Genomic DNA, 26,308 nt, shown 5'->3' on the forward strand with positions numbered 1-26,308 from the left:
TTACAGTCTTCAATCTCACCTTGTTAAAGAAAGGCTTTAAAATAAAGGAATTAAAAGATTACATAAAAAATATTTCTGCAGTTTTTTCTTGCAGCTTATTGGTTGTGATTCCTGAGAGCATTTATACATTTGAGTAAAAGTATTCACACCATTCAAACCTTTGAATATTTTGTCAAGTTACAAACACAAATTTGAAATTTGCTCATATAGAACCTGGACAATTTGCTTCTAAAATTATTAAAATTCACAGAGAGTGGACAGAGGTCTGAATATCAGTTTTAAAATACAGCATGGATTTATTTTTGGACTTTGACTGGACCATTCTGACATAAATATTGCTTTGGTCTTAACAGTCTATTGCTCTATAAGTAAAGAAACTATTTTTGATCTCTAATTTACAGCTAAATTTATACTGAGAAATAACTCGTTTTTAATGTTTTACTGTCTTAGCAGCAACAAATCCATATTGAAAGTAAAAAATGTGGTTAAACCTGCATTTCTTCATGGAAGCCTAGGAATCTTCAGCCTCAGGGATATAACTCTAGTTACACTTTTGATGTACAAACCCTCGGAAATAGAAAGTATTATCAAATGATGGGGAATACGCACTTATCACTTGATAATTTATGTTTTGCGCATGTTTCTATACTTTATTGTTCATTCGAAACAATTTTTCACAGAGTGAGTGCTCTTTCACTAACCTATCTGTGTTCCCTCCTTGCTATCTCCTAGTTTCGTCATACGTCGCGCGGCGCAGGGAAGTCCGTCACCGTTGCTGTCGTGCTAAAGCTATCGCGGTTCTGATCGGTTCAAATATAGGCTCTTGGTGACGCTTCCTGAAAGATACATAACATATTATAAGCGCTCATTATTTAGTTGTTCAATACAAGCACCGGAAACCTCGGACTAAAACGAAAGTTAAGGGTCGAAAATGAGTGTGGAGGCGTACGGGCCGAGCTCCCAGACCCTCACCTTCCTGGACACCGAAGAAGCGGAGCTGCTCGGAGCGGACACTCAGGGCTCCGAGTTCGACTTCACTGACTTCACCCTTCCAAGCCAGACGCAAACGCAAGGCCAAACCCAGAGCCAGTTGGACGGACAGGTTTGGAGCTTTCATTTTTAACCATAAGGCGCGGTGCTGGCGTTAGCTAGCTGCTGCTAGCCTGCTATTATTAAAATACTAGCCTCCTTAGCTTAGCATAAGCTAACGTTAGCAAAGACCGTTGGCTACATACTTCAAGTTGGTCGACTTGTCTTATCTCTATCCGTTACTACCTAAATCAATCTCGAAAACGTATATAATTTTTCAGTTGTATAGGATGACGCTACTTCCATCGCTGACAATCTGTCAACGTGTTCACATCCTCATCGTGCGCCTTCCTCAGCCGCTAGCTGATCTGTTAGCGCTGAGTTTGTTTGATAATGCTCGTACCTTCCACAGGTGTACGACTTAAATTGTATCCAAAAGTAAAAGATAAGCTTGTTTGGAGTAAAATTGACTTATGTACATGTAAACATGCTTTAGAAGAGTTCAGGAAAATATGTTTGAACGACAATAAATGCACTGCTGGCAAAAAAAACTATTAGATGAAAAAAAATAACTAAATAAAGGCGCAGATATGAGATCAAACCTATACGTATTTTGTTAATTCCTGCGTATTTTGCAGATAAATGGTCCTGATGAGGGTCTTCACAATGGAGGAATGGATGACTCTGTTGCCAAATCCAGTCAATTGTTGGGGGAGCTCAACTTTGAGGAGGATGAAGAAGACACCTACTACACCAAAGATCTTCCAATACACGCATGCAGGTAGCTGACAAAAAAAACTGTCCAAGCTGGGATGTATTTGTTCTTTCTAAATATGTTCTTTTTTTTCCTTGTATGTTCTCTATCTATTCACGTTATTTAAGTAAGCTTATTATTTGAAACATAATGTTTTCGGTTGCATATTTTGGTGAAAATTTAGTTTTTTAACAAAACAGACTAGCAACTTTAATCAATCTTTGATCTTCACATGTTCCTTTGTATTTATTACCAGCTTCTGAAAGGTCTCCAAATAGAATGTATTGTTTAACTTCACCCATTATCATATATTATTGCTACTGTTTCAAACTTGGACGGTAGTACCCAGCATGTAAGAGCTTTACTTTGCTGTAGAGGTAAGACAGTGTTTGAAAGTAATTTGATTCATAGAGAAGGCGGCAGCAGCACAGTTGCAGAGACAGTGGCTGATCTTCCACTGTCTGTCTATAGACAGTTGTAGTAGAAACTGATGCAGATAAACTGTTGATTAAAAAGCACCCAAAAGCTTTTATCTTGTTTTGGATACCGAGTACATTATGTGCAGCCTGAGTGATTATCGAGACAAGGAGACGGACATGGGGAAATCCCTGACAGACATCTTAAAAGTGCGCTCACCTGGGAGTATTTCCTGTTAGTTAGAAGTATGAAAATATCATAGAAGAGCACTTGGACTGATCAGTCATTTCTTTTGATTTAGCTTAAAAAAAACATATCCCAGTGTCACTGGACAAAACATTGTGTTTTACATCGTCTTATTTCAAGCAATGTTTATGAAAATGTTTCTCTGTGGCCTTGAAAATGCCTTGTTGTATTCCGAGAACAGAACTTTTATTTTCCTATTACGTTACACAGTAAGAAAAATTAAACTGCAAACTATTTGTGTGTGTGTGTGTGTGTGTGTGTGTGTGTGTGTATGTGTGTGTATACATTTTATATATGGGTTTATAATGGATCAGGGATCTAAAAGAGGTTGCGGTTCAGTTTTAATAAAGACAGGCAGATCAGACATGAATTATACAATCAAGTTGTAAGCAGTTTTGTGAGATGAGTCCGTGCTTACATTTTAAAATAATATATATTGTATTTTTTATTCAATTTATTTTAAAATACATTATACAATATAATGCAATCTAAAGAAAATAGCTCTACAATGATGAACATATAGATTTCTGTGTTTAAGTACAAAACACATCTCTGACCTGTTGCCTGTTTTTTTTTTTTTTTAAACAAAAAAAAAACCCTCAAAGGTTGGTCTTGGCCAGGAAAAGTCTAAACTATTAATTTCAATCAGGAAACCCTTTTTAATGTTCTTTTGCGAGTATTGATTGATAGAAAGAACTCAGTCCTGCCTGTTCCTGCAAACCTGTAAAGAAATGTCTTTGTCTATAATATTTTGTTCTTACAATATTCTATGCTTATCTCCCCTCCTGTTGTATTGCAGCTACTGTGGTATCCATGACCCAGCTTGTGTGGTGTACTGCAACACTAGCAAGAAGTGGTTCTGTAACGGCCGTGGTAACACTTCTGGCAGGTTTGTGGTCTCATATTCCTCTGATAATCTAGTGTACTGCAATATCATCGACATATTAATGTTTGGAACTTTGGAAACATTTGCCTTATAGCGATCTGGCTGTTGGGTAATTCTGATTGTCAGATGATGTTAGCTGTATATAATAAATAGGATTGAGGCTGCACATTTTCTCCTTTTCTTTACAAGTGGAGACCTCCTTAATGTGGTTTAAAATTCAAGGGTGTTTTAAACTTAAATTTTTAGCTATTTCACAGTTTAAAGTGGACAAACAATAATTGATACATTTGTAAAAAAGAGAAAAAGATTTTGGCATAGTTTCTAATTGTATCTGTTCTTTTACTGTAAAAAATGTCCCCTCCAGCCACATTGTGAACCACATGGTGAGGGCCAAATGTAAAGAAGTGACCCTCCACAAAGATGGGCCTCTGGGGGAGACTGTGCTGGAGTGCTACAACTGTGGCTGTCGCAACGTCTTCCTGCTTGGCTTCATCCCAGCTAAAGCGGACTCTGTGGTGGTGCTTCTTTGCAGGTAAGAGAAACCACACACCGACTAGCTGCTGTGGCATCACTTTAGCAAAATTCTCTACTTTTGGTGAAATTTAACTCCTACAAACTACATCTGAGAATCTGACTTTGAAGATCGAAAAGAAATCTACTGTAGGACTTTGATTTTTAAATTAATTTTACAGGCCTGTAAATAGTTTTTCACAGATTCTGTGTTTCTGGCCAACTGGTAAAATGTAGTTTTAACAAGCAACTTCTTTCATAATGGGTGATCAGTTTAAACATATTTATGAAATTCCAATAACGAAAAATTAAAAACAATCCACTGGACTTTGCTTCCAAGTTTGAAGACGTTTTGTCTCCCATCCAGGAAGCTTGAATTGAAAAAGCTTCCTGGATGGAAGACAAAACGTCTTCAAACTTGGAAGCAAAGCTCACTTGATTGTTTTTAATTTTATTTTTTGGAATGACTATGACCTGGATGACTGGGAACCTTCACCAGCACATATTTATGAAAAGAAAACATTGACAAACCTTTTAGCTTAACACCCTAGAATAGCTCTGATCTCTGTGAGAACTGTTACAATCCATCTATATTTTTTGTCTTTTATACTGTCTTGAAAATTAAGCCTTTGCCAAAAACCTGCCAAATCAGTTTGCTCCCAAAACTAGATTTGATTTGAGCCAAAATGTTCATTTCCACAACTTGATCATCTGCCATGGTAAAGAATACTTAAAAAAAAGGCTGGAAACTAAAACCAAAAGCCAAATGGAAGCTTACTTTTGCAATAAGACATTGTTGAGGGCTTTTATTTTATTATTATTATTATTTATTTATTATTTTATTTGGGGTATAAATGGCCAGGATCGATTCATGTCAAAGAAAAGGGAGCTAGTAATGAAGCACAGTGTGAAACCCATAATAAATCTGAGAAGTAATAAAAAAAATTAAAGAGAACTTTTTAAATGAATTAGGTTGTTAGAAAACTATTAATTGAAGATAGATCAAAGATTAGTGGGAGCCTTCAGATTACAGACCAGTGTGCTGTCTACACATAATTGAGGGATGCGGCCTCCTAGCCACCTGCCTCAGCTGCAGGGTAAGCAGTCCTTAACAGGTCCTGGGTTGATGGAGACCAGTAAGTTTGTATTGCAAAAGGATTAGAAAATATCTGCAAAATTGTTCATTTAATTTAATGGATTATGCTTTAAATGTTTGAAAAAAATATTTTAACAATATATTTTCTTGGTCATTTTATTGTTTCAATGTAGGCAGCCTTGTGCAAGCCAGAGCAGCCTGAAAGACATCAACTGGGACAGCTCACAGTGGCAGCCACTGATCCAGGACCGCTGTTTTCTTTCATGGCTGGTGAAGATCCCGTCAGAGCAGGAGCAGCTCCGAGCCCGTCAGATCACTGCCCAGCAGATCAATAAGCTGGAGGAACTCTGGAAGGTTAGTCAGATTGCTTCTCAGTGGGGAGATGAGTATTTAAAGCATCCTGTAGCTAGAGGCAAAACATGCCATCTTCCTAGTTTGAAAAGAAACCATGAGGGGAAAAAATATTAATTAGTCTGCTTTAAATTTTTAGGACAATCCTGGTGCTACCTTGGAAGACCTGGAGAAACCTGGAGTGGATGAAGAGCCTCAGCATGTGCTGTTACGCTATGAAGATGCTTACCAGTACCAAAACATCTTTGGCCCTTTGGTCAAACTGGAGGCTGACTATGACAAAAAACTCAAGGAGTCACAGGTGACATAAGTGTTTGTCATTTTGTCAACTGCATGTGGAATTCTGAGTTTTTTTCTTTTTTTTTTCTCCAAAACATAGCCTTACTACCTTCTGGATTCATATTTTCTTAACTTCCAGCTAATATTAAAAGTTTTGTGGCCTTAAGACATTATCGATAGGACAGCAACAATTAGTTGTTTACTGAAACTGAATAATTTTCCCTTGATCTTCTCAAACCAAGTTTAAAAAAAAAAAAAAAACAACAAAAAAAGTCAATGATGATGGGAAAAAAAATTATCTGGAAAATTTAATCTGGAAAAAAAGCCACTGTAGGCCTAATTGGTTGGACTACTAAAAATAATTACAATATTCAAATAAATTACTTGGCTAAATATATTTAGTAGAGCATAAAAAAAGTAATGCTTGTTAATATCAAGCAGTAACCTTTCTTGTCTGGTTTTAATCAATGTAGTGAAGACCAAAAATCTACAGTGAAAAAAGATTAAACCAAGGATTTTTATTAAGGTGTAGTCATTTTCATAAATGCTGAAACTCATATTTATCCACAGAGCTCATAGATTACATTATATTGGGTCCAACAGAGACATGAAGTCTTGTACTTTAATGTATTCTGTAGTGTTTTCACAAAACACTCAAATTCTCATCATCATCATTGGTTTTATTAGCATTAAGAACAAGCGTGTTTTGAGAATCAGGGCCGTCCAGTTTACTTGCAGAGTGTCATAGACGTGTGTCTTGGCATCCTTTTCCTTGTGTGGTGCACTTTGTTGAAATGTTTCAAGCATAGGACTCGGTACGTGTTAAGCTTACAAGCATTGATGCTTTCCTAGCTCCAGATCCTGGGATTGAAAAATTGGAATTTTTGCAACTTGATACAGTGGGTCAACCAATCAGAGAAGCTGATCTAGGATTCGGGCACTGCATCCAAGCCGTGATCTCTCTTCCTGCAAAGCCATCAGCATGAAAGCACCAAAAATGTTTTATTTTAATTATCTACAAGGAAAAGGGAGAGTGCTCTGCTCACTTCGCTTAATTATGTTCTATAGTATAGTATAGTACAGTTGCAGTTTTTGCCCTAGAGTGATGGCCTGGCTTGAGGGAGCCGTCACCAGGGATTCACAGTACTACTATCAGCCGGTATGCAGGGGTCTGCTGCTCCAAACAATGAAGAAGTATATAAAAGTAGAAAAATTGTCTTGATAAACTGACCTCATGGGGGATGTTAGTCTACATGCTTGCTTGAAACATCTTAAACTACAATTTTCTCACTCATCGCAGCAAAGAAAGCAAAGGTTTTCTACCCATTGCATCTGCCATTGTACATAACAGACCTGAAACACATGTCAGATGCTTCTGGAGACTGCAGTGTGCACAAGCATCCAAGATTTACTCATTGAGTGCTTTTTGATGCTCAAAACATGTTCAGTGCGAATACAACATTATGCTGTTTTGTTTTTTTTGTCTTTGTTTGTTTTTTAGCTGTTTATTGAAGAGACAATCCATATGATTAAAATTAGTCAACTTTCCAGAGTATTTTGACAGTTACCTTTTATGGCTGAGTTAGGTAAAATGTAGTTTTTGAAAATGAAAGCTTGGATCTTAGTAAATAAATGTATGTAATTTATAAATAAATGTTTCATAAAAAAAGATACCTGATAGTAATTGTCTTTTCAAACATTTAAAACATAATTGTGCTGATTTTAAGTTCTTTTTCTCTTCTAGACTCAAGACAATATAACCGTCAGGTGGGACCTGGGGTTAAACAAAAAGCGGATTGCATATTTCACCCTTCCCAAGACGGACTCAGGTGGTAATGCTTTCAATGTTATTTCCTCCCAGTGGTTCTGTGGTGTCGATGTAGCCCCTACCTACCTCCCCTCAATCATGAGAGTTGCATGCTGCCTCCCTCCTTCCTGCATTTTTTGGTGGCATCCCTACATTTGTTTTTGTTTTTTTTTTACCAGTTTGCTGTCTTACATTTTCAGACATGGTTGACTTTTTTTATTTTTTATTATTATTACTTAACAGCATAAACAGTTTAGGAACTTATTTGGTTGTTTGTGGTCAATCCCAGATATGCGGCTGATGCAGGGTGATGAGATCTGCCTGCGGTACAAAGGAGACTTGGCTCCTCTGTGGAAGGGCATTGGTCACGTCATCAAAGTCCCAGACAGTATCCTTTATATTTTTTACAGTTGCACATCTTATACTCCTTCCTCAACACAAGTAAATGTTTAAAACTGGTTGAAGATAGCATCTGCTTTTCCTTAACAACTTTTTTTAAAGACTATGGAGATGAGATTGCCATTGAGCTGCGCAGCAGCGTCGGAGCGCCTGTGGAAATTCCACATAATTTCCAGGTGGACTTTGTCTGGAAGTCAACTTCCTTTGACAGGTTTGTGCTGATATTTTAAAGTTTAATTCATAAATTGAATAATGAAAAGTTGATTTCACTTTGGAAACGTCTGCTCTTGATTTCAGTCTTTATTAATTATGGGTAAAGAAAACTATTACTATCCAGAAAATTATTTGTATCGAAATTCTTGGCTTTATTCCAAAATATTTTTCTATTTTTTTGTTTTTTATTATTTTTTTTATATACATTTTTATTTTTATTTGCTTTTTATTCTCTATTAATTTCTTTATACTTTTTGGTGTCCTGTCATGATTTCTTTGTTGCAGCATCTTAAATAAATAATAAATAGCTGAGATCTCAGGATAGTTGAGTCTGAAGAAGGATATAATATTTAATTGAGATGTGTAGAAACCCTCATGACGACTATTTGGAAACTATTGTTAACAGACAATAACTTGTTTGAAGCTCTAGTGAACCCAATTACATGAGAACAATGTACAGTAGATTTCCAAAAACTGGTATTAAAGATGCCCCTGGGTCCCATCGTACATTCCTGGCAGACCTATACACTTCATCCTTATTGTTTGTTTTTCGTGTATCATTGATGTTGCAAGGTTACATTTCCGGGGAGGCTGCAAATCAAACATTGTATTGCAGATCTCCTCTTTAAGAAGCAACCATGCAAAGGGACTGAAGGGAGATGTAGCATTCTGCGTTGACATGTTGTACTGGTTTGCATCCATCCCTGTTGCCAACTGTTGGGCGACTTTTCAGAGCCCTCTAGCAAGAAGTCTGAACAATATTTTGTGTTATTTGGGACTATGGTGACAACGAGTAAGCACTGCTCACTCTAAGGTCTTCTGCAAACAGCGAGTGTTGCTGTGATTCCACTGAACACACAAACAGGCATTTAGTCTCAAACATGCAAAGCTATCTCTGATCCTGCACTAGATTACAGTGCAGGATTTAAAGTGAAGGTAATTTAATGTCAATAAATCCTTAACAATACCCATCCCTGTAAATGACAGATGTTTGTGTGTGACTTTTTGCTTTTAGCCGATTGAGCCTTAAACAAAATCAAGCAAAAGTCTTCATGCACAAGGTCTTTGTTTTAGAGCTAATAATCACTTTGCAAATAATAAGTATGTATCATTGACATAATAGATGTGGAGGAGCAGTTTCCATTGCCATCTAATATATTCACCCCACTATCAGTTTATGCTGCTGAGGGTCTAATTGGTGTACATAGAAGATGACCCACCTCACTTTCAGTGATTTCACAGCACTGCTCCACAATGTCTAAATATGTACTGCCACAAAATATTGCTCAACGGTCTCAGTGTCTGCTCCACTATATCTTTAAAGTGCCAGGTTTCCATCTATAATTATAGTTCTAAATTTTAACATCAGTCAATAATAACAGGCCTAAGCAGATTATACAGATTTAAAGCCACTCTTCACTCTATGTAAACATTGGCCTGGTCCAGAAAAGCCGCGCCTCCTTGCAAAACAACAAAATATCTGCACTCTCTCTGTAGCTTTGTTTTTACCACTTTACATTATCATCACAATCTTTTTCTAATAAATGGTCACTAAAGAACAGTCTGTGATTAAAGCTGTGCACAAACCTGATTTAAACAGCGCTATAGTATTTCAGTACAACAGGGATCTTCCTAAAACAACCTGATCTTTCTATAAACAGTCTATAAATGAACTTTGAACGGGAACTTTTCCTGAATGTCCTAATATGTTTTATGTGCTCGTTGTTGTCAGGATGCAGAGCGCTCTGAAGACCTTTGCTGTTGACGAAACCTCCGTCTCTGGCTACATTTACCACAAACTTCTGGGCCACGAGGTTGAAGATGTCACCATTAAGTGCCAGCTGCCGAAACGCTTCACTGCTCCAGGCCTGCCTGACCTCAATCACTCACAGGTCCGAACCAAACACTGATTATCCTCCAAAGCCAGTTTTTACAGTCAGACCAGATGTGACAAATGCTGCAGCTTTAATTTTATTTTTATTTATTTATATTTTTTGTATAGTTACACAGTTTTTTATTAAAAATGACCCCCCTCTCTCTCTCTTTAGNTGCTCCCAAAACTAGATTTGATTTGAGCCAAAATGTTCATTTCCACAACTTGATCATCTGCCATGGTAAAGAATACTTAAAAAAAAGGCTGGAAACTAAAACCAAAAGCCAAATGGAAGCTTACTTTTGCAATAAGACATTGTTGAGGGCTTTTATTTTATTATTATTATTATTTATTTATTATTTTATTTGGGGTATAAATGGCCAGGATCGATTCATGTCAAAGAAAAGGGAGCTAGTAATGAAGCACAGTGTGAAACCCATAATAAATCTGAGAAGTAATAAAAAAAATTAAAGAGAACTTTTTAATTGAATTAGGTTGTTAGAAAACTATTAATTGAAGATAGATCAAAGATTAGTTGGAGCCTTCAGATTACAGACCAGTGTGCTGTCTACACATAATTGAGGGATGCGGCCTCCTAGCCACCTGCCTCAGCTGCAGGGTAAGCAGTCCTTAACAGGTGCTGGGTTGATGGAGACCAGTAAGTTTGTATTGCAAAAGGATTAGAAAATATCTGCAAAATTGTTCATTTAATTTAATGGATTATGCTTTAAATGTTTGAAAAAAATATTTTAACAATATATTTTCTTGGTCATTTTATTGTTTCAATGTAGGCAGCCTTGTGCAAGCCAGAGCAGCCTGAAAGACATCAACTGGGACAGCTCACAGTGGCAGCCACTGATCCAGGACCGCTGTTTTCTTTCATGGCTGGTGAAGATCCCGTCAGAGCAGGAGCAGCTCCGAGCCCGTCAGATCACTGCCCAGCAGATCAATAAGCTGGAGGAACTCTGGAAGGTTAGTCAGATTGCTTCTCAGTGGGGAGATGAGTATTTAAAGCATCCTGTAGCTAGAGGCAAAACATGCCATCTTCCTAGTTTGAAAAGAAACCATGAGGGGAAAAAATATTAATTGGTCTGCTTTAAATTTTTAGGACAATCCTGGTGCTACCTTGGAAGACCTGGAGAAACCTGGAGTGGATGAAGAGCCTCAGCATGTGCTGTTACGCTATGAAGATGCTTACCAGTACCAAAACATCTTTGGCCCTTTGGTCAAACTGGAGGCTGACTATGACAAAAAACTCAAGGAGTCACAGGTGACATAAGTGTTTGTCATTTTGTCAACTGCATGTGGAATTCTGAGTTTTTTTCTTTTTTTTTTCTCCAAAACATAGCCTTACTACCTTCTGGATTCATATTTTCTTAACTTCCAGCTAATATTAAAAGTTTTGTGGCCTTAAGACATTATCGATAGGACAGCAACAATTAGTTGTTTACTGAAACTGAATAATTTTCCCTTGATCTTCTCAAACCAAGTTTAAAAAAAAAAAAAAAACAACAAAAAAAGTCAATGATGATGGGAAAAAAAATTATCTGGAAAATTTAATCTGGAAAAAAAGCCACTGTAGGCCTAATTGGTTGGACTACTAAAAATAATTACAATATTCAAATAAATTACTTGGCTAAATATATTTAGTAGAGCATAAAAAAAGTAATGCTTGTTAATATCAAGCAGTAACCTTTCTTGTCTGGTTTTAATCAATGTAGTGAAGACCAAAAATCTACAGTGAAAAAAGATTAAACCAAGGATTTTTATTAAGGTGTAGTCATTTTCATAAATGCTGAAACTCATATTTATCCACAGAGCTCATAGATTACATTATATTGGGTCCAACAGAGACATGAAGTCTTGTACTTTAATGTTTTCTTTAGTATTTTCACAAAACACTCAAATTCTCATCATCATCATTGGTTTTATTAGCATTAAGAAAAAGCGTGTTTTGAGCATCAGGGCCGTCCAGTTTACTTGCAGAGTGTCATAGACGTGTGTCTTGGCATCCTTTTCCTTGTGTGGTGCACTTTGTTGAAATGTTTCAAGCATAGGACTCGGTACGTGTTAAGCTTACAAGCATTGATGCTTTCCTAGCTCCAGATCCTGGGATTGAAAAATTGGAATTTTTGCAACTTGATACAGTGGGTCAACCAATCAGAGAAGCTGATCTAGGATTCGGGCACTGCATCCAAGCCGTGATCTCTCTTCCTGCAAAGCCATCAGCATGAAAGCACCAAAAATGTTTTATTTTAATTATCTACAAGGAAAAGGGAGAGTGCTCTGCTCACTTCGCTTAATTATGTTCTATAGTATAGTATAGTACAGTTGCAGTTTTTGCCCTAGAGTGATGGCCTGGCTTGAGGGAGCCGTCACCAGGGATTCACAGTACTACTATCAGCCGGTATGCAGGGGTCTGCTGCTCCAAACAATGAAGAAGTATATAAAAGTAGAAAAATTGTCTTGATAAACTGACCTCATGGGGGATGTTAGTCTACATGCTTGCTTGAAACATCTTGAACTACAATTTTCTCACTTATTGCAGCAAAGAAAGCAAAGGTTTTCTACCCATTGCATCTGCCATTGTACATAACAGACCTGAAACACATGTCAGATGCTTCTGGAGACTGCAGTGTGCACAAGCATCCAAGATTTACTCATTGAGTGCTTTTTGATGCTCAAAACATGTTCAGTGCGAATACAACATTATGCTGTTTTGTTTTTTTTGTCTTTGTTTGTTTTTTAGCTGTTTATTGAAGAGACAATCCATATGATTAAAATTAGTCAACTTTCCAGAGTATTTTGACAGTTACCTTTTATGGCTGAGTTAGGTAAAATGTAGTTTTTGAAAATGAAAGCTTGGATCTTAGTAAATAAATGTATGTAATTTATAAATAAATATTTCATAAAAAAACATACCTGATAGTAATTGTCTTTTCAAACATTTAAAACATAATTGTGCTGATTTTAAGTTCTTTTTCTCTTCTAGACTCAAGACAATATAACCGTCAGGTGGGACCTGGGGTTAAACAAAAAGCGGATTGCATATTTCACCCTTCCCAAGACGGACTCAGGTGGTAATGCTTTCAATGTTATTTCCTCCCAGTGGTTCTGTGGTGTCGATGTAGCCCCTACCTACCTCCCCTCAATCATGAGAGTTGCATGCTGCCTCCCTCCTTCCTGCATTTTTTGGTGGCATCCCTACATTTTTTATTTTTGTTTTTTTACCAGTTTGCTGTCTTACATTTTCAGACATGGTTGACTTTTTTTATTTTTTATTATTATTACTTAACAGCATAAACAGTTTAGGAACTTATTTGGTTGTTTTTGGTCAATCCCAGATATGCGGCTGATGCAGGGTGATGAGATCTGCCTGCGGTACAAAGGAGACTTGGCTCCTCTGTGGAAGGGCATTGGTCATGTCATCAAAGTCCCAGACAGTATCCTTTATATTTTTTACAGTTGCACATCTTATACTCCTTCCTCAACACAAGTAAATGTTTAAAACTGGTTGAAGATAGCATCTGCTTTTCCTTAACAACTTTTTTTAAAGACTATGGAGATGAGATTGCCATTGAGCTGCGCAGCAGCGTTGGAGCGCCTGTGGAAATTCCACATAATTTCCAGGTGGACTTTGTCTGGAAGTCAACTTCCTTTGACAGGTTTGTGCTGATATTTTAAAGTTTAATTCATAAATTGAATAATGAAAAGTTGATTTCACTTTGGAAACGTCTGCTCTTGATTTCAGTCTTTATTAATTATGGGTAAAGAAAACTATTACTATCCAGAAAATTATTTGTATCGAAATTCTTGGCTTTATTCCAAAATATTTTTCTATTTTTTTGTTTTTTATTATTTTTTTTATATACATTTTTATTTTTATTTGCTTTTTATTCTCTATTAATTTCTTTATACTTTTTGGTGTCCTGTCATGATTTCTTTGTTGCAGCATCTTAAATAAATAATAAATAGCTGAGATCTCAGGATAGTTGAGTCTGAAGAAGGATATAATATTTAATTGAGATGTGTAGAAACCCTCATGACGACTATTTGGAAACTATTGTTAACAGACAATAACTTGTTTGAAGCTCTAGTGAACCCAATTACATGAGAACAATGTACAGTAGATTTCCAAAAACTGGTATTAAAGATGCCCCTGGGTCCCATCGTACATTCCTGGCAGACCTATACACTTCATCCTTATTGTTTGTTTTTCGTGTATCATTGATGTTGCAAGGTTACATTTCCGGGGAGGCTGCAAATCAAACATTGTATTGCAGATCTCCTCTTTAAGAAGCAACCATGCAAAGGGACTGAAGGGAGATGTAGCATTCTGCGTTGACATGTTGTACTGGTTTGCATCCATCCCTGTTGCCAACTGTTGGGCGACTTTTCAGAGCCCTCTAGCAAGAAGTCTTAACAATATTTTGTGTTATTTGGGACTATGGTGACAACGAGTAAGCACTGCTCACTCTAAGGTCTTCTGCAAACAGCGAGTGTTGCTGTGATTCCACTGAACACACAAACAGGCATTTAGTCTCAAACATGCAAAGCTATCTCTGATCCTGCACTAGATTACAGTGCAGGATTTAAAGTGAAGGTAATTTAATGTCAATAAATCCTTAACAATACCCATCCCTGTAAATGACAGATGTTTGTGTGTGACTTTTTGCTTTTAGCCGATTGAGCCTTAAACAAAATCAAGCAAAAGTCTTCATGCACAAGGTCTTTGTTTTAGAGCTAATAATCACTTTGCAAATAATAAGTATGTATCATTGACATAATAGATGTGGAGGAGCAGTTTCCATTGCCAACTAATATATTCACCCCACTATCAGTTTATGCTGCTGAGGGTCTAATTGGTGTACATAGAAGATGACCCACCTCACTTTCAGTGATTTCACAGCACTGCTCCACAATGTCTAAATATGTACTGCCACAAAATATTGCTCAACGGTCTCAGTGTCTGCTCCGCTATATCTTTAAAGTGCCAGGTTTCCATCTATAATTATAGTTCTAAATTTTAACATCAGTCAATAATAACAGGCCTAAGCAGATTATACAGATTTAAAGCCACTCTTCACTCTATGTAAACATTGGCCTGGTCCAGAAAAGCCGCGCCTCCTTGCAAAACAACAAAATATCTGCACTCTCTCTGTAGCTTTGTTTTTACCACTTTACATTATCATCACAATCTTTTTCTAATAAATGGTCACTAAAGAACAGTCTGTGATTAAAGCTGTGCACAAACCTGATTTAAACAGCGCTATAGTATTTCAGTACAACAGGGATCTTCCTAAAACAGCCTGATCTTTCAATAAACAGTCTATAAATGAACTTTGAACGGGAACTTTTCCTGAATGTCCTAATATGTTTTATGTGCTCGTTGTTGTCAGGATGCAGAGCGCTCTGAAGACCTTTGCTGTTGACGAAACCTCCGTCTCTGGCTACATTTACCACAAACTTCTGGGCCACGAGGTTGAAGATGTCACCATTAAGTGCCAGCTGCCGAAACGCTTCACTGCTCCAGGCCTGCCTGACCTCAATCACTCACAGGTCCGAACCAAACACTGATTATCCTCCAAATCCTGTTTCTACAGTCAGACCAGATGTGACAAATGCTGCAGCTTTAATTTTATTTTTATTTATTTATATTTTTTTGTATAGTTACACCGTTTTTAATTAAAAATGACCCCCCTCTCTCTCTCTTTAGGTTTATGCAGTAAAGACAGTGCTGCAGAGGCCACTCAGTCTCATCCAGGGGCCGCCCGGCACCGGCAAGACTGTCACCTCTGCCACAATTGTGTACCACCTGTCTCGCCAGGGCAATGGGTCAGACAATTAACCCTTTTATTTTTACTTCCGCCCATTTATTAATCCCTGAAGTAGTTTTACATTTCTTGCTTCATTTCATCCTACAGGCCAGTTCTGGTATGTGCTCCCAGCAACATCGCCGTGGATCAGCTGACTGAAAAGATCGACAAAACCGGCCTGAAGGTTGTGAGGTTGTGCGCCAAGAGCCGAGAGGCTATAGAGTCTCCAGTCTCGTTCCTGGCTCTCCACAACCAAATTAGTAACATGGACAGGTCAGTGGCAGAAAGGAATGGCAGACACATACAAAAAGATCATCAGCTTTATGTTTGTTCATGTGCTTGTGGTTGATTTGGCCTTTCCAAAAAATGATAAAGATGATTGGCTTATATGAATCTATAATGTTGGTCAACAGATATGTCGGCTGGTAGTTTTCCTGAGTGAAGCAATCACGTAACGTTACAGCCCATCATTAAAACTTTGCACCGAAAGACAATGTTTTGATACTCATAAAAAGCACAGAAATTCGGTACCCTCCCCTAACCATCACATGAAGGCTTTTATATCAGGAACAGCAATGAACTTTCAGTGTGAAGCTTTTATTTTTTTTAGACACTGATGGGTTTTAGCTTTTCTTCATCTCTAGCATGCCAGAGCTTCAGAAGCTGCAGCAGCTGAAGGATGAGACTGGAGAGCTGTCATCTGCTGATGAGAAGCGCTATCGGGCTCTGAAGCGCACCGCTGAGAGGGAGCTGCTTATGGTAACTGCTCAGAATTTTCACTGTATAAAAAATATGATTATGACATCCCTTAAGCCATAAAACAGTAAAAGACGTGGCTTTGATACTTTCAGTGAAACTCTGTTTTGTCAACAGTGTAGGTAACTCATGTGAGTTATTGCTTCCAGGAATTTCCCCACACACCAATCTACAGTTCACAGAATGCAGTAAAACTGCTTTATGTCATAAATAAATTGAATGTCAAAAGAAATCAAATGCTTCTTTGAAGCATGAATTTGGTGACATAATATTCCACTTTTTAAATTCTGTGGTTTTTATTCCTTTTTGTCCTTTCAGCCTGTTTTTCCCTAGGGTGATCTGTTTTTTTGTTAGTTTTATTTCTGGTGTGAGAATCTCAAAAAAGTATTTAAACACAGCAGAGTTTGGAATCAAATAAAGCTTTTCTAAAGATGTTTTAACAGTCTGCTTCATGTCCGTAGAATGCCGATGTGATCTGCTGCACCTGCGTTGGAGCTGGAGATCCCCGTTTGGCCAAGATGCAGTTCCGATCCATTCTGATTGATGAGAGCACCCAGGCTACAGAGCCTGAGTGTATGGTGCCCGTGGTGCTGGGAGCCAAGCAGGTATCATCATGGCCATGCAGCATATAAATGCTGCAATGGCATCTTTACATTTCCCCTCATTAAGGTAGAATGTAAGGTATACATTCTCAATGTATACCTTACAATAAGAGTTTTCTTAATGCTTTGATGAAGTGACTCAGCTGTCTGACCCGTTACTTTTCTAGCTGATCCTCGTGGGTGACCATTGCCAGTTGGGTCCTGTTGTGATGTGTAAGAAAGCAGCCAAGGCGGGTCTGTCTCAGTCTCTGTTTGAGCGACTGGTGGTTCTGGGGATCCGGCCAATCCGCCTGCAGGTCCAGTACCGTATGCATCCAGCTCTGAGTGCCTTCCCCTCCAACATCTTCTATGAGGGCTCCCTGCAGAATGGCGTTACTGCAGGTAAAGCCAAAATGGTTTGGTTTTATCAGGTGTCTTTTTTCTTGTTGTCTGTCTGTCATCACTTGTCTATTGAAAGGTGAAGGAAATCAAATCTTGTTCTTTTTGCAGCTGATCGCATCAAGAAAGGTTTTGACTTCCAGTGGCCACAGCCGGATAAGCCAATGTTCTTCTACGTGACTCAAGGTCAGGAGGAGATAGCCAGTTCTGGAACATCATATCTGAACAGGTAACTTCAAACATTTTCTGTGGTAACATTTTATATTTTAATCAAAATATTGAGATATATAAACAGAGTTTAGCCTATCATTGCTTAAAGTTCAAATAGAAAACATATAATTATAGTTTCTCATTTGATAGTATGTACAAAATTAAATACATCACAAGTGAAAAAATGTCCAGCATTTTGTTGTTTATAGCATAAAATAATTCACTAAGATAGCAGATGAAGCTAAATTCCTCATTTGACCACATGACCCACTGAGACGCTCTAGGATGCTGTGACTTCAGTTTAGTCAGGAAGTGGTCATTTTACATAGCGAGTCGATAATTATTCACCTTTGTAACTGAGTTCTTTAGCGAGGACGAATACGAAGCAGTCAGTCTTAGTGGTTTTATTCATGCTTGCTGGTTTAATCACTGCTGCTAAATGTTATTTGGCTTATGCTGAGCCAGTGGAAGTTCATTAACTTTCAGAACATTTTCCAGATGGTGCTGTGCTTTAATTAGGTTAAACCAGAGTCTAACCTTTTGTTTGAAGAGGGGATCACAGGATTCGGATTGGTTCTGTGGTGGCTGGGTTCGGTTCAGTTGGCTGGCGGTTAGTGTTGGAGCCCTGTGTGCAGTGCTGGATAGCAGGCTGTGCTCTGCTGTTGTGCCTGGATGGGGAAAGCAGTCCCTCAGTAATCGATCACAGCGAGCGGTCCAAGCACTGGGTCCTTTCTGCTGTCCGGGTCAAAAAAACATAGCACTGTGTTCAGCTCATGACTCTGGGAGGGTGGGGTTCAAGCTGTTGGTCTCCGCCTGCCGCAACTGACTGTTGTCAATCGCGGTTCCTGTTTTTCTGGAGCCCGGACCATAATGATATGGAAATCCGTCTGGAGCTGCGGCTATAATAAACTGTGCAACTAGCTAGGGTTTTGTTGTTTTATGAAATAAAAAAATAAATGCTTAAAATCAGCTGTATTGCAATCAGGCACTTTATTAAAGCTATACAGCAGAGAAAACAAGCCGTTGCAACTTTGGTATATTAAATTCCAACTGATGCTTTGAGAGCAGGATTGTTGATTTTGTGAAGAGATCTGAACATAGTTTGCTTTATCGGTTTGGACGCCACTGTTTGTCCTGTTGATTTTTGTCTAATCTTTTTACTTTCCAAATCGAAATTTGACGCAAAACTTTTTTTTTTTTTTTTGATGATTAAACTTTTTTTTTTTTCCGATCCAAAGCTATTCCTACAATTGGTAGCAATAAATAGACTATTGTAGTGACATTTTAACAATCCTTTCAGAGTGCTTAACAATGTGTAAAGTAGTGGTTCCATACAACAATCCGAGGACGTTTGACTACTCTGACGTCACAGCTGTGTCTCGTCATGTAACTGCGATAGAGGCGCCCAGCATACTGTAAAATCGTCTTGATTTTTATGACTTGGAGCATTTTTAGTGTGATTTAGTGTGACCAGCCACATAGAGAAACGAAAGGATAATCTAACATCACACACAATAAAACTGCTCTAGACGCACTCCGTTGTATTTAAACATTAAAGAAAAACATGAGGCCACAATTCTGGTTCTGCTAAACTCTTATCAGAGCTGCTGTTGTTCATATTAATCGAGGTCTATTACTTGGTGGCAAGAAACAGGAAGGCATGACATTTAACATTTATTTTCCTTTTTGGCTGTTTAAGTGCAGAATTAAACTGATGAAAATGTTTTCAGGACTGAGGCTGCAAACGTGGAAAAAATAACCACAAGACTGCTGAAGGCTGGAGCTAAACCAGATCAGATTGGCATCATCACGCCCTACGAAGGGCAGCGCTCCTACCTGGTTCAGTACATGCAGTTCAGTGGCTCCCTTCACACCAAGCTGTATCAGGTACAGTTTCTTTAAAACTAAAACCTACAAAACAACCTTATAATTTTACTCAGGTTCATATTTCCATGTAATTCTTGGATGGTTTTATCCAACAATATATGTTCTTTCATTTTAATCCTGCAATCTTTTCTTTATTTCTCAACAGCAAGTGGAGATTGCCAGCGTGGACGCCTTTCAGGGCAGAGAGAAGGATTTTATCATCCTCTCTTGTGTTCGAGCCAACGAACATCAGGGCATTGGCTTCCTGAATGACCCCCGTCGTCTCAATGTGGCACTGACCAGAGCAAAGTAAATATCACTAGAGAATGAAAATTAGAGCTTATACTTAACTGATTTTTAAGTCGGTATTTTTTTCCCAGCTTTACCAAGTCAAGTATTAGTTTGAGTTGTTATATTTAGGTTACATTCATTCCTAGATATCACTTTGGGACTGGAAAAAATGGTTTCATATGAAAGGCTCTGCTGCAACCTTGGTCCATTGTCCTGTGTGTCTTTGAAGGTATGGTGTGATCATTGTGGGGAACCCTAAAGCTCTCTCCAAACAGCCCCTGTGGAACAACCTGCTGAACTACTACAAGGAGCAGAAGGTCCTGGTGGAGGGACCCCTCAACAACCTCAGAGAGAGCCTCATGCAGTTCAGCAAGCCTCGCAAACTGGTCAACACCATCAACCCTGTTAGTACCATCCTGGATTTATATAGCAGGCTGACACACATTCTGGATGTTTACATTTCAGAAATAAAACTATAGTATACTTAAACTTTAGCACACTCTTTTGCATCAAATATAAATAGCTGATGGTAAAAACTATAACGTTCTCAACCCTAGTTATGTTTAATTAACTTTATTTGTCTGTGAATGCCCCACACTGACCAGAAGCTGCTGAACCATACAGTTGTCTGCTCTTAAGAAGCTCCGTAATCAGTCGATACAGAGAAGAGTAGATTTTATTAATCATTCCTATAAAAACTTAATCTCAAAAACTATCAAAAAACGACCTAATTGTTAAGTAACGAAAGTAGAAAAGACCCAACTTTTTCCAGATTCAATACCAAGGCTTCTGCTGCATATTAGAGACACTTTTATGGGTCATAACCTCAGTCTTAATTATATTTTGATCGCCCAACTAAAATCGGAAATTCCAGTTGTCTTTAAATATCTGGTGCACTTTTACATTTATAGTTTCTTCCTTCCATTTGTTCCTTGAGTTTTAGCTCAGACTACATGAAGAAAGTGCTGCTTCTTAAAACATATCTGAGTAATTTAAGATCAAAACCTTGTTTCTTTTCTTTGGCTTCGGTCCTGGTCCATAACTATCATTCAGCGGGTAGGGTGCTATTTTAAAGGTCTGAAGTCTTGTGGGCTCAGTATTTAAAACTTGGAGCTTAAATGCCAAAGTCTAAAACAACCCACTAAAAATGATATTTAACCTGCTTAAGATCTTTTAGATGATTAGGATGTTTATTTAATTAATGAGTGTAGGTATTATGTTGATATCCTGAAGATGAAAAACAGTTAGTTTTGGATGTTAAATACATTTCCCTCATGAGGAAAAGGATATAGATGCAGTCAATAGATGCCAGTAAACAGAGTTGAACAGAACCTCTGAAGGGTTTCACATTAATACTAAAATCCGCTCTGCTCAGATGTTTGTGTTTTCTGTTTTTCTTTGATTCATCAACTTTTTTGGTTTAATGAAATAAAATGGATGTTGTTGTTTATTCTCTCATACTGTGAACTTTAGGGAGGACGTTTCATGAGCACCGCCATGTATGACGCCCGCGAGGCACTCATTCCAGGCTCCGCCTACGACCGCAGCAGTGCTGGTATTTATTACTAGAGATATATATATATATATATATATATAAAAGCAGGTGCTACAGTCTTCTAAGTTTTGCCTCAACTAATTTTTTTGAATTGTCTTCTAGCTGGACGTCCATCCAACATGTACTTTCAAACACACGATCAGATTGGGATGATTGGAACCGGACCGGGCCAAATGGCTGCGATGAATATCCCCATACCCTTCAACCTGGTGATGCCTCCAATGCCTCCACCTAGCTATCTGGGTCAAACTAATGGTCCTGCTCCAGGTACATTTTCATATTTTTTTAAAAGCTAAACATGGCTGCTTATGCTACTACTAGTGTACCAGACATCTTTTATATCGGTCTACTGCAATCAAAGAAGAAAGCCTCTCCTATTTAGGAAGAAATGTGTCTGAAAGTTTAAACTAAATTTCAGTGTCCAAAGTTCTGTTTATGTACGAGAAACACCTTGCATTTATGATGACTTTTTGTTTAAATGTATTGATATCAGAATAAAAATTGTAATTTACTACTTTTAGAAACTTAAGCTGGGATGGCCTCACTAGTCAGTTCTGAACAGATCCGCCTGATATTTATATGTAGACACAGAATGGATTTATGTAACTAAAATATGTGACCAATAGGAATGCACTAATATGAGCATATAAAATCATTTATTATTTTTTTACAATTACCTGCTAATATCCAGCTCAGTTGATTCCATATTATCTGTAATAATCATAATTAACAGCTTTAAAAGTATACTTTTACCTTTCCAGCCTTAAACAGCTCTCATAATCAATAACAGTAGTATTATATATAAATAGCTGTTGTTTACAGAGACTTCTACACCTCTGGGCTTCTTAAAGCTTTATTTTAGACCTGATTATCATAATGGCTAACTATATGCCCTCACACGTTTACTTACTTGGGGATTAATTTTTTGGGTATAAATGTGATTCATTTGGATAATTCATTTGGTTATCAAGTTGTAGAAGTTTTCTTGTTTCTCTCCTTCTTAAAATAATATTTTTTTAAATCAAGGCCGTGGTGCTATGAAGGGCAAGCTTGGGCGTGGTGGAAGACAGAGGGTCCGTGGCTCGGCGCACCAGGGCACCAGTCAGGGTAACGGACCAAACAGCCAGGCCAGCCAGGACGGGGCCTCCCAGTCCTTCTCCCAGGGGCCGCTGACTCAGGGTTACATCTCTATGAGTCAGCCCTCTCAGATGAGCCAACCTGGCCTCTCCCAGCCAGAGTTGTCCCAGGTAACACACAGTCCCATACAGAGATTAGTCAAATATTGCTGTTAAATAATGTTTATGTTCTCCTAAATATCTCAGCTTTAGTTTTTTCCATTTCTTTGTTTTTTTGTGTGTGTTTTTGGATTATATTTCTCTTCAACTTAATTTTTCAAAAATGTAATGAAAATATGACAAAAATATGTAAACCATTAGTTAGGGCTGCAAAATGTATGGAAAATGTATCATTAATACCACTAAGAGCTTCTTGAAATGCAGTAAGTGTTAGCTGATTATTTTAGTACCTTCTAAGCAAAGCTTTGTTGAAATGGAAATGTATTTACAAAGTTATGTTCTAGCACCTAGAATAACTGCATTATCTGGATACTATGTCAGCAGTAAACAAAGGCAGAATGACATTACATTTTGTTTTAATATTTATGAATAAAAAGTCAGTGATTTTTAGCTAATTAGGCCTCATAAGAATTGACTGTTTCTGATGAGAGCTGTTGTCATGTTTTCCAGGATAGCTACCTGGGCGATGAGTTTAAGTCCCAGATTGACGTGGCTTTATCCCAGGACTCAACTTACCAGGGTGAACGTGCATACCAGCATGGCGGGGTGACTGGACTGTCACAGTACTAAAGTGTAAGTATATACAGCTCTTCTGTATATAGTCATTTATTATTGTGTGTTTATTTAATCCTTAATCCTAGTAAAAGTATAAGCCAGCAAGGGGAGTGTTGGCCTAGTGCGGAGGTCTTCAACTCGGGGTCTGCGACCCCTAGGGGATCCGCAGAGGTACTGCATGGGGTTGTGAAAGTTTTGGTTGATTAGACTTTTTTTATATTCCCCCCTGCAACTTTTTCCACTAATTTGAATGTCTTTAAATACACATTAACATGAATTCAACACACTGTAGTAAACGGATAAATGGAGGCAGAAGATGTCTTTCAGTCATCAATGCACACATACAGCGACACACAGGATCTCTTTTAAGCTGGGCACCGTTTCATTCACAACATCTGTCCCATTAAGAATTATTTTGTTTTTAACTAGTGCAATTCAAGAATTACACAAACTGATCTACTCAGGGATTCTTTAAGTTTATCTTTCTCCATTTTCTTTCCCACCTTAAATTTGAAAGTAGAAGAGTTGTTTTAAAGTGCTATAAAAATGTTAATTTCTTAACCTGCTTGGTGTCTTCCAGGTTGCCTGAAGAGGGGAGCTAGGCTTGAGCTGAGCTTAGTTCATCAGCTTTTTAATCTGGGAAATAATACAAACATAAAATGGATACCTGTTTTCCTCTGCTACATCCGAAGCACCTCCAAGTGAAAGCGACGGGATAGCGAAACCAAACCGATGACCAGCAAGAGAAATGGGAGGGTAAAAGAAGAGAGCACTAACAGACGGGCAGCGAGATGGAAAGAGGCCGCGTAAACAAGCGAGAGGCAGGAACCGATGCCCGTGCTGAGTGAAGGAGGAAAGTCGAGGATCTGGCGGCATCTGGTCGGGCTGCTGAGGGAAACAGACGAGAGATCTACGGTCTCTCCTGAGAATCCAAAAGAGGTTCAGCTCCCCAACTTAAAATCCACCTTTTACACTTGCAACTTCTGGGAAAGCTCCAGGATTAAAGCCAATCAGTGGAATTTTGAAGAACTCTCAATTTGGACAGAAATGGTGTGCGAAGGCTTTAAAACCAGCAGCATAAAACAAAAGGAGAAAAAAAGTCCCCATGCTGGAGGTCGGTTGTCTGTCAACTTGCCTTAATGTCCCAGAGAATTCAGAAATTCGGTTCATCCACTGGGCCCAAAACCTCGGCAGCCTCTAAAGGAAGCAGCAGGCGACCCACCCTCTGAGAGAGGACGTAGGAACACTGGTTTCTGTGCTCAAGTCTGATGTTGAAATACCTTCATTTGCCTTGAGAACCACTGGCTCTTTCACAAGGTCTTCAACGAGGTTGACCGTGTGTCAGCGGTGGACATGGCACACAGGTTTCAGACAGGTTTTTTCCAGGCATGAGATGTAAATCCCGCCGATGTCCTGATCATCACGGGACAGTTCTTCTTCTCTGATACCTTTCTTACCACAGAGCACAAAATTGCAAAAAAAAAAAAAAAAAGAAGTTGAAACTATCAAACATGACCAGCAATGAATATTTGGCTCGGTGTCATTTGATGTTTCAGCTAAGGCTTTTTTCCTATGGTAATCTCAAGACAGCAGGGGTTGTTGACGTTTTGCTGTGCTTCATGACCAGATGTCTTTCCTTTTCTTTTTAACTATACTCTGTATGCTTAGATGGTAAAATGCTTTGAGCTGAGGGATTTCTCAGGGGATAGTAGGGGTTTTTTCCACACCCATCAAACTAATCCCTGCTTGAGTTGGGAGAGGAATGAGCAACCATAGAAAAGGCCCACTGGCTGTCGTGGCAATCAATCCACGGAGAGGTAGAAAAGGAAGGTGGCTGAAGGAGAAAATGAATAGAGGTCAGTTCATTGCCAGAGTTGGAAATTTCTTTTTTTAAAGACAATGTGTTTTGTTTATTTGGACTAAAGATCCAAGAAACAGAGTGCTGTATTTGTTTATCCCCCCCTCCCTCCCTCCTTTTTTTTTTTTTTTTAACATGAACAGCCACACCAAACAACCTTGTAGTTGTAATTGGGTATGAGTAACCTTATAACCTATAAACGCCCTGAAGGATCATTGGTCTACATCTGGATACGCAAAGCAGCAGGAATCAGCCATCAGCACTGATCAGATGATGGCAAATAAGATATAAAAGATGAAGTAAAATCAGTGCCTGAAACCATTCAACCTTTACATTAAACAGCTGCAGCACACATGAATGTAGTAAAGAGTCAAACTACCAGCATACTACAACCTGTTGGAGCATGTAACTCTGAGAGCTTTCGTGTTGGTAAATCAGAGCTGGTGACGATAAATCAGCCGCGTTAATGTTGGTTGTCACTAAAAGCCACCTTCCTTCTCTGGAGTAAAATTACAGGCTGGTAGAAGTTATTTTACCTTTAGTGGGTTAAGATTTGTGCAACGCTTTTGTGCTTGCTTTATGCATTTTATTTAGATTTATGTTTTAGCTTCCTGAAGATCAGTGTGAACCTGTAACCTTATGCTTTTGTTAAATTGGTTGCTGCTGTGTGCATCAGGATCAGTTCGATGTTTAATTTTTTTGGTCTTGAGTAAGGAAAAAAAAAAGTCTTTAGTAGCAACATGCTGACTGCGGAACTGAGGCTAAGGCCGTCTCCTTTCCTCACCTGGACTTCTGTATCCTCAAACTATCCGAGGGATTGTAGTTTTTATTTAAGCAACACTTTCTGAACATGGTAAGAATGTAGTCCTCACCTGCTTCTCATGTCTGCACACACGTGACAATCCTGCTCCAGGTAGATGTTTTCTGTTGACATCCTGTTCTTATTTGTGCTATAAGTTATTTTAACCTGCTCCACCCAAGGTCTACCATATTGATAGCTTTAAAAGAAACTCTGCCCTAATATTTAATATTTCCATCTGCTGTGAGGAGGTCGGTTGATTATTTTAGAGGTGATTCAGTAGATTTGTTCAAACATCTGCACCCAGTCTGAATACTCAGAAATTAAATTTATGGATTTAACGTGATGTAAATAACATTTGAAGCAGTGAATATTCTTTGCAGTGCTGTTCCATCATGAGACGGTGGTTTCCCTTGTTAAACTGAATCAATAAAGGTGGTCAATTTGAGCTTCAGCGATATCAAGTT

At 38.3% G+C, this 26,308-nt stretch overlaps 1 protein-coding gene across 1 annotated transcript; it reads left to right on the forward strand.

The window, feature by feature from the left end:
* Positions 1-732: 732 nt before the first annotated feature.
* On the forward strand, positions 733-26,289 carry upf1 (UPF1 regulator of nonsense transcripts homolog (yeast)). Its single transcript, XM_015380310.1, has 24 exons — positions 733-1,102; positions 1,668-1,810; positions 3,246-3,335; positions 3,697-3,864; positions 5,112-5,292; positions 5,429-5,590; positions 7,313-7,400; positions 7,665-7,763; positions 7,877-7,985; positions 9,720-9,879; positions 15,577-15,695; positions 15,785-15,949; positions 16,321-16,435; positions 16,894-17,037; positions 17,202-17,415; positions 17,524-17,641; positions 19,353-19,509; positions 19,655-19,797; positions 20,009-20,183; positions 21,253-21,334; positions 21,437-21,601; positions 22,361-22,581; positions 23,080-23,202; positions 23,765-26,289. Exons 1-23 carry the CDS (start codon positions 932-934, stop codon positions 23,197-23,199), a joined length of 3,309 nt encoding a protein of 1,102 aa, XP_015235796.1. The 5' UTR covers positions 733-931; the 3' UTR covers positions 23,200-23,202; positions 23,765-26,289.
* The last annotated feature ends 19 nt before the right edge of the window (positions 26,290-26,308 follow it).

Source organism: Cyprinodon variegatus, unplaced genomic scaffold, assembly GCF_000732505.1.
Source record: "Cyprinodon variegatus isolate N-32 unplaced genomic scaffold, C_variegatus-1.0 Scaffold211, whole genome shotgun sequence".
In the NCBI taxonomy this organism is placed as follows: Eukaryota; Metazoa; Chordata; class Actinopteri; order Cyprinodontiformes; family Cyprinodontidae; genus Cyprinodon; species Cyprinodon variegatus.